Below are 12,897 nucleotides of genomic sequence, written 5' to 3'. Positions count from 1 at the left end.
TCCAGTGGCGTCTTCCTGCTCATAATTTTTCTTGCCAAGTCGTCGCCCCGCTGAGGTGTGTGTCTCCGAACAAAGTCAGAATGCAGGTGAGCTAAGTCTTTGGTTTCTTTGGACTATAAATAACACTTTTTTTTTTTTTCCCCTTCTTCAAATATTTCTAAGTATAAACCTGCTATCTTGAGGTCCTGGTCTTTTAAAAATTTTTTTTAATTTAAAGCTTTTCCACCGAGGTTTTAGTCTGTGGTTGTTCCTTCATGCTTTGGTACAAGTGCTTGATGAAGAGGATGAGTTGCCTGAATTGGAGCCGCCCTCGTCCTGCCACTTGTCCAGGCTCCGCCTCCTCGCGTTCATGAAGAAGTTGCTGACGGTGCTCAGCTCCAAGCCCAGCTGCTGGGAAATGGTGATTTGCAATTCTTTGGACGGACGCTTGTTTTCCTTGAATATTGCATGGAGAGTTCGACGCTGGACGTCTGTGAAGACCAACCTGGGCTTTTTGGGTGTGTTGCCTCTATCCTTCCCGTGTTCTTGCTCTTTCCTTTTGCACGCTGCAAAGAAACACAGAGGCTGTTAGAACAAACCGTCTGGGAGAACCAGGAGTGGAAAGGCAGGGCCAGGAAAAGGCGTTAGCCGTTCCTCATGCCCGCTTTCGGCCTGCTGGCCTCTGATTTTAGCACCGCGGCGAGCCGGGAGGGAATGTGACAGAATGATGGAGAATTAGCAGGAGGTGGAGTCCTGGGAGTCCTGGGCGGGAGTCCTGGCTCTGAGGCTTTGACAGGACAGTGTACCTGCCTTTTGTCTGTGGTAAATCAGTAACCCCGCCTGGGCCTCGAGTCCTCACCTGTGGAACATAGGGTTTGGGCTGAACAGACTTATTGCTTTAATTTTTTTTATCACCAAAATGGATATAAGAATACCTACCAGGCTGGGTTGTGGGAAGGATATAGGATATAGTTATGTAAAAGTTTATGTTAAGCAAAGTGATCCACTGGACGTGGTTGCAGCCCTGAAAGGGTTTACAGTCTGCTGTTGGTAGAACACTGGGAGCTTAATTGAGAATCTGAAAATAGAAACTGCACTGGGTTGCCCTCTGATCTTCTTTGCTTTCTAGGAAATGTTGTAAGAAAACTGTATGCAGTGTCCTCCTATGCCCATCTGACAGCCACCCACTGATTTTTAGTGGAACCAGGGCTTGTGGAGACGTGAAGGCTGCTTCCTCACCGCTGGGACAAACCTGTCACGTTTGGCGTATTCATCTTTGGGGTCTCTCTGTGTCTCCTTTTTGCTTTTCGTGAAAGACTTGCTCTTGGAGTGCCCCTCTGCCCTTACCCCATCTCTCGCTAAGAAGCTCCCTTCCCTGCTCATGCCTCTTGGTCCTGTATCATGAAGCTGCTCCTTGGCTGCTAGAGCTATTCTGGAACATCAGAGTCTGGTGCTGGATCAGGGTCTCCTCTCATCTCAGATGCCACTGACACTCCCCTTTCTAGCCTGCCGTGGCTCCCTGGCTTCCGTCTGCCGAAGAGGCACTACGGCTGCATTGCTAACAACACTCTCCCCTGCTCACACTTTCACCATAGTCAATCCCTACGGCTGTCCCCAAATAAGTATACAACCCACGTGAAAACAGTGCTCTGGTTATGCTAATGCAACTTCATATATATATATATATACACATATACACACACACACACATATATGTATATATATATAAATTTATATATTTATATATATTTATATACAAATATATATTCTTATATATAAATATATATATATTTTAAATATATGTTTTTATTGATTTCAGAGAGAGGGAGAGAGATAGAAACATCCATCATCTGCCTCCCACATGCCCCCCTATTGGGGATCAAGCGTGCAGCCCGGGCATGTGCCCTGAACGGGAATCAAACACGATCTCCAGGTACATGGGACAACGCTCAGCCAGCTGAGCCACACCAGCTGGGCTGTGCTAATGCAACTTGAAGACCAGGCCCCTGTGCCCTCACTCTGGTCAGACTGCTTCTCCTCAGCCCCCCTACCTAGCATTCCGGAGCAGCGGCCGCTATCTTCGCCTCTGGCTGGCTATACTCTGACGTGAGCCCCCACCGCAGTGAAAGGCAGGTGGGAGGTAGGGACTGTCGCCCTTCCCTACGCCCTCGGGCCTCCAGTTGGCCGCCTGGCCTGCTGCTGTCTCTTGCTCCACCTCCTGATTGCTCACCACCTCTGGCTAGACACAGCCTCTGCTCTCTCCAGGTAGCCCCGCTCCTCTGCCTGACCCTACCTTTCATTCCTAACTGCTCCAGATCTCGGATTTCAGTTGCCCTAAGGCCTCAAGTGCCCATCAGTGCAAATTAGCTCAGCAATCAGATCAGCTGGAAAATGAACGGGTGAAGGCTGAAGAAGCCTCCAGTCTTCGGAGTCCAATCTAGGGGTATCCGAGTTCTTTTTAAGCACATGCTACTTAGTAAAAGATGATCTGAGGGTACACTCCCTAATACTATTTATTTATAAATTAGAGAATGTGCATATACATGTGTATTACTATGTTATGCACATTAGAAAGCATACGTGAAACACAGAAAATGTTAAAGGGGCAAAATAAAAATGAAGAGACATAGGAATTCTCTTCTACAGATGCATCAGCCTGCCCACACCTTAGGGTGTGTTCACCCCCCTGAAGGAACCGCTGATCCGATCACAGAAAATATAGGGTAAGAATTCCAGAATGGACAGGAGGGGAGACCTCAGTCATAAAAGGGAGATCTTTGGGCAAGTCAGGTCACATGGTACCTTTCGCAACACATCCCATCGGTCACTGGCTACGTTCCTTTCCCAGCATGAGGGGCAGCATCAGCTTAATGGGGAGCATTTATTAGCCGCAGGGCACTGAGCTGTACACACCAAACCGGCTGAATTTCCCCAAACAGAGTGCCTCCCCCCAGGGACCTATCGCCCTCGTCGAACAACTATATTAAGTCCCTGAAAAAAACAGCTGACTGGGCCACAAACTCTGGCTGGTTTGAGTCAGCCCATGTAGACACAGCTTTATACAATCCTGATGCACATGCTGATTCATTCGTTCACATTCAAAAGTGAATATAACACAGACTTTGCTCTTAAAGGGGTCAGTCTTGTGGTCAATAAACAAAAAACTGCAAGAGTAGAAAAAGACCGTACAGGATATTACCTCTGCTTGAGGATATTAGGGAAGGCACCACAGAGGAGGGGGTGCGTATCCTGGGCCCTAAAGGATGAATAGGAGTTTGCTAGTGAGAGAAGTGGGACAGACTCATACTCAGGAGGGGGAACAGCATTTGTGAAGGATTGACGAGGTTAGTAGATTGGTATTAGTGGGGCAAGAGAGCATGCAGGAAAACTGTGGGAGACAAGGCTTCACCCTAGACAGAGATCAGAACTGAATTATCTTGTAGATAAGACAGAGCTATTGAAAGGTTATGAGTAAGGGTGTAGTGTGATTAAATTTGGGTTTAGAAACACTCCTCTGATGGTGTCATGGGGGATGTACTGAAAAGCTGCAAGATTAGAGATAAAGATGCTGTGGAATACCACCCCGACCGCCCCAGGACTAAGGCATCATCATTCTTCCACCTGCTGGGAGAGCTGGTGGCTCTCAAATGAGGTCCATTTTAGGAACTGCCCTTGGCCAAAGGTTATGCCACCCTGGGGTGGGGTAGGGGGGCTGCCCATATCCAGTGGGGGTGGGGAAGAGGAGGTGGTATGGATGGTAGAGGTTGAAAAGAGTGGAAATGTGTTGGTTTAAGGTCCCCCAACCCCAGCCCCTTGCATCAAGTTGGGACAACTCTGAAGGCCATCCAGTTCCAGATCACCCCGTAGGATTGAGGCTACTCTTGCAACTACATCAATGTTCACCTTCTCCCTCTGCTTGGTGTTACCTCCTCCCTGCTCCCCCACATGGGTTATTCCCCATTGCTTTCTCTGATAGCCTTCCTGCATGCAAGTTGCAGAAACCCAGAGTCTTTTTCCCAGAAAACCTAACCGAAGATGGAGGCCATTAGAAAACCACTGTAGTGAGAACCCCAAATTAGACAATGGCAGTTAAGGATGCAATACAGGGAGCAAATTCAAGAGCTTCTTGGAAGGTCGAGGAATCAAGAGGACTTACTGACAACTTGGCTGGGAGGATGGTGTTCAGGACACTTTCCAGGTTTCTGGTTGGATGGAAGTAATGAGGCCATTAGGAAATGCAGATGGAGACATGAATTTTACCAGGGCAGAAATCACTTTCATGTGGGACAGACTGCATGTGAAGTGCTTGTTGGACATTTTGTTAAAGATCTCCAATAGGCGGTTGTCCCAAGGACAGCAGGATATAGGGGGTCTGTTGTTCAGGGGAGAGGTCTGGGCTGGGGATAGAGGCTGGGAAGTCATTAGGGCTCTGGATGATAAATGACACAGAACACATACCTGCGGAAAAGTAAACCACCGAGTGTTGGGTGCAGACTGGACTTATTCAAAAGGTGCAGTGAAGGGAAATCACAAGAGATCCATTTCCCACCTAACCAGGATGTATGTTTGAATGACTTCCAGCTGGTCGTTGGCATCTGGCAGGACCAAGTGGGCTGAGGCTACTCCTGAGCCAGCATTTCTCAACCGGCATCAGGGGCTCCTCGAAAAGATGGTTTGTGGGTCGAGCCCACGCACACAAACCTGCTATATACGGCCTCCTCCTCAAATTCATAGCACGTGTTAGCACAGGCAAGGCTGTTTCCCAGATTTTCTGAACCCCAGGATCCTTTTCGGCGGGGACTGTCTATTAATGTCTCATATAATACTAATGTTGGGGGGACACAGTTTGGAAGTTCCTGCCGCGAGCTCTCAAGCATCGTAGACGTCACAATATGAGAAGCCAGGGAGTCACCTTCTCCCAGGCCAGAGGGCCTGGCTGGCTCGCTCTGTCTTCCAGGGCCTCTGTGCAGAGGCTGGAGTTGCTGAATAAGAAAGCAGAGATTTCGGTAGAACAGGGGTGGACCAAAGCTTGTTGAGGGTCCCTGGGCGACCTCAACAAGGAGGCTAGGAGGAACAGCTCTCAGAAATAAAATACTTCTAGGAGCTTGTACAGAACTATAGTTGTTAGGACTGTTAAGAGAAGATGAACGACAGCAATGATTTGGAATTTCCACGGAATTCACTTCAGGGTATAGGTTACCTGTTATAAGGTGGGAAACCACCAACTGGGGGTCAGGAGAGTCATGCGCAAGTTAGAGAGAGAGAGAAGGAAGTGCGAGTGGAGCATGACAAGAGGTACAGCTGCTTAGGGAACAGCAATTTGTGTTTTAGCTGAAAGCGACACTCTTTGTGTGTGTATACGGTTTCCATGAAAAACAGACAAGCATTTACCATAGAACTGGGTTTATGGGAAGAGGATTCCTCATTTGTGAAAGGTGATACTGCAGAGGAAGATGACCTGCCACAAGTCACCTCCGTGAAGGTGGGCAAGCAAATATATTGTCAATACTCAGTGGCCAAGTGTAGTGGGGCTGTCTCAGACAGGCGACTGTGACCTTCTTTATGGGTGACATCACCTGTAGCGAGACCTCTGTGGGAGGCAGAAGTAGGCATGGAAGTTGGTAGAAGGCAGAGCATGACTTTGTGCTCTAGAGAACAAATGAATATAAAGAATTTTTTAAAAAAACAGCACATGAGGGCATGGGCAAAGGACAGAGGCTTTCATTTCAGGCGTACCTGGGGCCTGTGCTTTATCCATAGTTGGCAAGACAGAGCCAAGGATATTTCACACAATATGAACTCTGCAGGATGTTGAAAGGTATTTCATGAACAATAAGTTTTTGAGGTCAGTCTGTTTGGGAAAGGCCGAGTTAATCAATTAAACAAGCTTCTTTAATGCAGGACTTCTCAGAGCCTTCAGTATGCTAATGTGCACTGATACATTCTAGCTTATAGAGACTTCCAACTTTATCTGATTAAGGAACTCTTTATTCAGAGAATTCTCCTCGGAAATGGAGTTGTTGAGAACAGTATTTCTCATGCTGGTCTGTGACCTGTTACTGACCTGGAGCAACATCAGTACAGAAAATTGAGAATAAGCAATTAGAAATGTTTGTGGCAGTTTGACATTACTGCAGCATTCAAGTATGTGATTATTGTTCTAGTAATACATTTTAAAAATTGTATTATCAAAATTATTGGTCCAGGACAGATGGAAATTAGAAACAAACAGCTAGTCCTTCACTACTAGAGCTTAAGAAGCCTTGTCTTAGGACACACTTTATAAAACATGGTGTACAGTAACATCCTAGAATTAGCTATCAGCCAAGTGTTTGCATAACCAACTTATATCCATTTCCCTGATTTAATGACACAAAAGACTTTACAACATCTAAAGTGCTGATCGAGCTCCACAAAAGTCTGCCAAGAACTTGTCTGGGGATATGTGGGCACAGACATATTGGCCCGAAAGACGTTTATAAGCCAGATAGATTTATAATACAACTTCTCAGATGAATCTGGACTCAGAGGACACAAGTGCAAGTCCCAGCTCTGTGGGCTGATAGATGCGTGACATTGGGCAAGTCCTTCATCTTCTGTGAGCCTTAGTTTACTCAGCTGCAAAACAGAGGAAATGGCCTTTTTTCCTCGCAGGGCTATAATACACATTAAACAAGATAATCTATGTTGAAGCAATTATTAAAAACTATAAACCCTTGACCTGGCCGGTGTGGCTCAGTTGGTTGAGTGTCGTCCCATGTACCAAGAGGTCATGATTTGATTCCCTGTCAGGGCACATGTCCGACTTGCTGGTTCAGTCCCCAGTAGTGGGTGTGCAGGAGGCAGCCAATCGATCTCTCTCTCTCTCTCCTTTCCTCTCTCTCTAAGTCAATAAAAACATTAAAAAAATGAAAAAAACCATAAACCCTTGAGGAGTATTCTAGATGTTTGCAAATTAATTTTCTGATACTTTCTTCCTTCTTTAGTCAAGGTGCAAGTATAAATAGTGAATTGACACGGCAGGCTGGAACCTTTGCTTTGTCTCCAGCCTGTGGTATGAACTTGGACACCTCACTGATCTCTGTCCCTGCGTCCTTTATTTTATTTGTTTATTTTTTTAATCCTTACCCGAGGATATTTTTTCCATTGCCTTTCAGAGAGAGTGGAAGGGAGAGAGCGAGGGAGAGAAGCATTGATGTGAGAGAGACACATCGATTGGTTGCCTCCTGCGTGCACCCCGACAAGAGCTGGGGGTGGAGGCATGCACCCTTGGCTGGAATCGAACCCGAGACCCTTCGGGCCGCGGGCTGACATTTTAACCACTGAGCCAAACCAGCCAGGACTCTCTGCATCCTTTCAATGAGCAGGCTGTGTTCCAAGGCCCCTGTGGGTGCGAAAGCCCTGTGAGTCAACGAATGCAAGGCTGCAGTGTCTCCTGGTTTCCAAAGTTTATTAGAAAATGTCTATGGTAGCTCCGGCCGGGTGGGAGCATCGTCCCGTACACCAAAATGTTGTGGGTTCAATTTCTGGTCAGGGCACATACCTAGGTTGTGGGTTCGACCCCTGGTCGGTCGTGTATGGTCGGCAACTGCTTGTTGTTTCTCTCTCATATTGATGCCTCTCTCTCTCTCTCTCTCTCCCTTCCTCTCTCTAAAATCAATAAACATATCCTTGGGTGACGATTAAAAAGAATTTCCCAGGTAACTGTAGTCTGTCTTTTCTTTTTATCTATTTATTAAATTTGTAAAAATTGATCTTAAAGAGAAGAGAGAGAAACATTGATATGAGAGAGAAACATTGATCGGTCACCTCCCAAACGTGCCCTGGCCCGAATCGAACCCGCTACCTCTTGGTGTGCTGGGCGACCCTCCAGCCAACTGAGCCACGCGGTCAGGGGTACAGTCTGGGGTACAGTCCGTCTTCTGGAACATACCCCACAATGCTTCCCTTTCCCCTGCATCTTCTCCATCCTTCTGGCTTCTCAACAAAAGCAGGTACTGGCTCTGCAGGGACATCGGCCAGTCCTGCAAATAATCCAGATCCACGTCCATCTGGATGAAGGTGATGAAACATAAACTCACGTTCCTCACAGCTGCTCTCACTTTCTGAATTCATAAGCTTTATAGATGAAAACAATTACAACCCTCACTATCAAAGACCCTGTGAACAGTTAAGCATTTGCCCTCCTAGGACTCCGAGCCAATAAACAATAGCTAATTTGTACGTTTATCGAGTTTCTGCTTTTTGATTAAATTTGTAGGACAGTTTATTTAACTTGTTTCCTGATGTTCTTAGTCGGTTTGTCCCAGAGTCGGCCACTTCGCAGAGGATGGACCCGCGGACTAGCTGAGGCTGTGTGTCAGCCTGTGCTTTCTGGCAGCACACCGAGGGTCGGGGCACGGTCGGGGCGTCCTCCGCAATCCTGGCCCATGACTGAGGAAGCGTCTGTAAAAAGCACTGCTCTAGGTGTCAGAAATTCTGGGTTTTGGTCTGGCTCTGTCATTAATTTGCTGAATGACTAGATTAAGTGCCTTAACCAAACCGAGCCCAGCCTCCTTTCTTGTACAACGAAGGGACTGGACTAAATAACGTACAGCCCCTTCTCGGTGCCGCTCCATGACCAGATGTGCATTAATGCTCTCGACGCTGGGCGCAGCAGCAGAGGTGCAGACCCTGCCCCGGGCCGCTGATTTCTGCATCGGAAACGGGCGCCTGGAGAAGCGGGACTGCTGCGCCATTCATTCTGGGGGTGGCTGGGCCACGCTTCCAGTCCACGGCCCCTCTTTTGTCAGACTATCCATGTACCACTGGCTCTGTCTCAGTCCTGGCAGGCAGAGATGGGGACAGAGGCCTTGGGGGCAGAGCACCTTCAGGTGAGGTAGGAAGGGGACCTCGGCCTCTGCGCTTAGTAACCAGTATCATCAGGAAATTGGACTTCATAAACTGAGTTATTCTTAGACATAATTTGTAAAGGTCCTTTAGAAAACTCTCGCTTATGATAGCTACACGAAGGAGGAATAGGAGAAGAGTGTGGTTTTGGGGGGTGGTACACATACAGACAAGTGACAGTCAGTGGTCAGCACGAGTCGAGGAGGCTGTGGTATCTGATAGGACAAGATGGAAATGGAGCCAAATGAATGGCATGTCTGTTGAGCCCCCAAAACCCTCTCTTGACAGCTGAAGCTGCTTTTCAGAGTCAACTCCATGGGACACTATATATGGAGGAGAAACATGCAAATAAGAGATTTCAGTAAGACAGACAGGGGTTGGGAGAGACATAAAGGGGGAACAGTGGAAGTGACTGTGGCAGGTCTGCTCTTGAACCCACCTTACAGGTTGGCACATTGTGGGGAGCGCAGAGCCAGCAGGTGGCCCAGGACAGCTTCAGGATTAGAGCTCGGACTCCAAGAGTCCAGGGTCAAAATGTTATCCGATCTGCCTCGAGTTATTTTGCTGTATTGTGCATGATTTTACAAGATGAGGCTCCTAATAGTTTTTTGAACCAAGCAGCTATTAAGAGGTGAATTTAGAGGGCAGAGCACAATGTACAATTTGAAAACCAACTCCAGTGAGTTCTAATGGATACGGCCAAGGGCAGCCTTTGCACGGGAAGTGGACTCCTGCTCAGGCTGCCTGGCAGCTGAGATGCCCAGCAGAGGGAGATGAAGCCAGCACAGCGTGCTGCACACAGGTTCACTCTGCTGTGTCTGTGAGTCTGTGGGCAGCCAGAGCGGCCATGGAAACTCTTCAGGGCGTGCACAGGAAAGGCCTAACAAAACCCAAAAAGAGCAGACATTCCCAGTTAGGAATGATCACGATAACCCACCCCTGAATCTTGCTCTACGGTGCTTAAAACACACTGTTAAACCTTCCCCTGGGAGCCCCATGAGACTCAGGGGAGGTAGAAATGTGTGTTGTTTTTTCTGTAGATGAAGAAACAATATCAGAGAGGGCAGGTAACGTGCCTATGGGCACACAGCTGGTTAGTGGGGAACCTCCAAATCCACTGTGTCCTGGAGGCAGATGTCAGCATGGTGGATGCACCATGAAAACTTTGCCCAGGGTGGGGAAACGGGAAGGAGTAGGGGAGCCCAGGGACCCCACAGCCACAGAGTGCACAGTGGGAGCCACTGGCAGCTGGCAGCAGGCTGTTTGTCAGCCAGGCCTGCCCCTCTGTGGTGGAAAAAACTGCAGGTGGCCCACCCAGGAAAGTGGGCTGCAGGGAGGCAGAGATGGAAGGCGTTTGGGCAGCGGGCGGTGTAGGGTGAGCACACGCACTCTGGCCTGGGAGAGGGACAGGAGGACACCCAGTTTCAGCGGGAGAGCAGAGGAGCCCGAGGCAGCTGTCTCCATATGGATATGGGCTTTGGGAGGAAGCTGACGGAAACTGCTGACCCGATGGAAAAGGAAAGGTGGGGAGAAGTGGGCTGAAGCCAGGACATGTGCTCCATCAAATTTGGGTTGGGAAAGTCACCTGAACCTCTCCTCACTCCTATTTGCTATTTTAACAGCGCTGTCCAGAACAGAGTTCTGCCTTCCCGTGCATCTGCTAGAGGCCTTCTAGAGTCAGCACATAAAATAATTCCATCGCCCTCTCTTCTCTAGGTAAAGCTCCATAGCTGTAGCCCAGGACAGGGGAACCCATTGGACCCTGTGATCAAAGGGCGGAGGCTGCCAGGGCCTGGGAGGGTGGGACTGGATCAAGTGAAACTTATGGCTGCTTCCCCTGTGCTAAGCCCACATGGGTTGTGTTGTTACCTTACAGAGCCTCACAGCACTATGGGAGGGCCAAATTGTTATTATTTCTAGTTTACAAATGAGGCTCAGAGATTAAGGGACTGGCCCAAGGTCATCCTGACAGTAAGTGGTGGAGCTGGGATTAGTGTGAGGCCCAGTGACACTACTGGAGGAGACCAGGTGTGGCCCAGGTATTCCTCAGGCACAGGTTGGGGGGAAATCAGAGAATCATACAGTAAGTCTTCATTTAACTTCACCTATAGCTTCTGCGACTTTAAGTGAAACGACTTATAACGAAACGGATTTTATCATAGTCTAGTTGATACACACAGGAGTTAAATTCCTAGGCATCTCATCAACATTAGAATGAAACTACGTTATTGGAGGACTTGCTGTACCAGCTTTCACTCTTCATGGCCCCTCAAACAGACCTTCCTATGTGAGTCTAGACTATCTTAGTTCTTCCCACAAGCTGTGTCTTCTCTCTTTTGTTCTGTGTTCCCTCCAGCATAGGCTGAACCTGAGACAGTAAAGTGAGCTGGGCCTCCTCGGCGGGTGAATGCATGTTCACACTCCTATGACGGACACTTGCATTGCCGGCTTGCTGGCCATTCATGCTCGCACGCACACACTCTCCCCAGCACAGGATGAAGCCTTTCGATACGGACAGGAAGAGATCCCCACCACCTAACCCTTCCCTCCATGAGGCTCTTTCCCTGCGCTGTAGCCTCCAAGGAACCAGTGGGAAGAGAAGCTGCTGATGGCACCTGCTTGTCGGGTCAGTAACAAAAGGTCACGTGACTCTTTTCTGAAAGACTGGCTCAGAAATTCTGATTTGTAAATTCCTAAACTTCTGTTGATGCCTGATCCATTGGAGTTTTATTACATCAGTATCCCTCACCTTGAAGAGCCCCTCAATAGTTTGGACCCCAATAATTGGAAATAGGTGATATTGAGGCCCTAGTTACAATGCTGATTCAACAAGAAAAAACAAACGGTACACTGGACGAATTACATGCTAATTATGCACTATTATCTCACATAAGCCTATTGTGACTTGTAAGTCTTAGTTTCATGATCCCATTTCTTTAATTAATAGCTGTATATAATGCCTTGTAATACCTTATAATATTCACAGCAATTGAAAGTTATAAAATGGAATTCTTTCAAAAATAACCTATAATTTCGACTTTGCACTAAGTCAGCGGACATTTTCCACAAGTAATTTCAAATTAGTGGTTTGCATTTCTAGAAAGTTGTCTGTGGAGTCCAATTGTAAATGCTATTCTCCCAATGACATGTACACAATTAGCCCTACAAGGGTCTCCCAGAAGCTTGGGAGGAAAGCCCTCGGTGGGTGGTCCACCACGATAGTCAAGGATCTTGACACTGACCCCAGCCACCTTTCCCATCTCATTTCCCACGATGGCCCACCCACCACCCACAGTGAGCCACGCTGTTCAGAGGGTCCTTAATACATTCGACCGTTCATGCCCCCATTCCTTTACTCACGTTGTTCCCTCCACCAACACGTCCTTCCTTCCCTTTCTTTTCCATGTAAAAAGTTCCCTATGTAATCAAGACCGAGCCCAAGCGTCTCAGTTTCTGCTAAGCCTTCTGTGTCTCCCCTCCCATCCAGGGACAAGTGCCGTTTCTGCCGTTTCCTGTGCCCATACAGCCCCCTGGACAAGTCAGTGAAAGGGGCTAAGCCCTGGGAAGAAAGCTGAAGGTCCCCAGGAGCTGGGCATTTAAATGAGCTGGAAATAGGGCAACCAGCCCCTCCCAGAGGAGGTGCTCAGGTTGGGGGGTGGTGGTCCCAGGGTCCCAGAAGGCAGGGGGATGCTATCTGTGTCTGTCCTCCATGACTCTGGGTGGCGATTATATACCTTAGTCAAATATAGAGTTGACAGGGATCTCATCTATGGATAATGTCAGCAAATATCCACACAGAGTCTGTGTGGTGAAAACCATACAATAAATTAATGAGATGATCCCAGGGGAACAGTTTTGGAGAAATTCAAGTTCAGGGGATGAAGGATGTAGATAAAGAATGCTTTATAAAAAAGCTGAAATGACATACCGTTTTGTTTCTTTTTCTTCTAGCAACTGCCATGTCATTGGAATTTTTGAATTGGTGCCCTGGATCCGTGGCTGAGGGTGTCATTCCTTCCCCCTGGACTT

The 12,897-nt window shown here is 47.9% G+C and overlaps 1 protein-coding gene across 3 annotated transcripts in view; it reads right to left on the bottom strand.

The window, feature by feature from the left end:
• Positions 1-252: 252 nt before the first annotated feature.
• The window catches only part of ONECUT1 (one cut homeobox 1), a 30,675-nt gene continuing 18,030 nt past the window's right edge, over positions 253-12,897 (bottom strand). Inside the window, exons 2-4 of one of the 3 annotated variants that reach the window (XM_087814593.1) lie at positions 12,247-12,264; positions 10,258-10,369; positions 253-545 (exon numbers count right to left, since the gene is read on the bottom strand). In XM_087814593.1, coding sequence (XP_087670719.1) covers positions 253-545; positions 10,258-10,369; positions 12,247-12,264 — 423 coding nt within the window. Of the gene's footprint in view, positions 546-640; positions 695-10,257; positions 10,370-12,246; positions 12,265-12,897 lie in introns of all 3 variants that reach the window. The other 2 variants (XM_087814602.1, XM_016224976.2) reach the window with 2 other exon arrangements.

Source organism: Miniopterus natalensis, chromosome 1 (assembly GCF_054644295.1).
Source record: "Miniopterus natalensis isolate mMinNat1 chromosome 1, mMinNat1.hap1, whole genome shotgun sequence".
In the NCBI taxonomy this organism is placed as follows: Eukaryota; Metazoa; Chordata; class Mammalia; order Chiroptera; family Miniopteridae; genus Miniopterus; species Miniopterus natalensis.
Note: the sequence above shows the minus strand (reverse complement) of the source record. Positions and strands in the feature narration are given on the sequence as shown.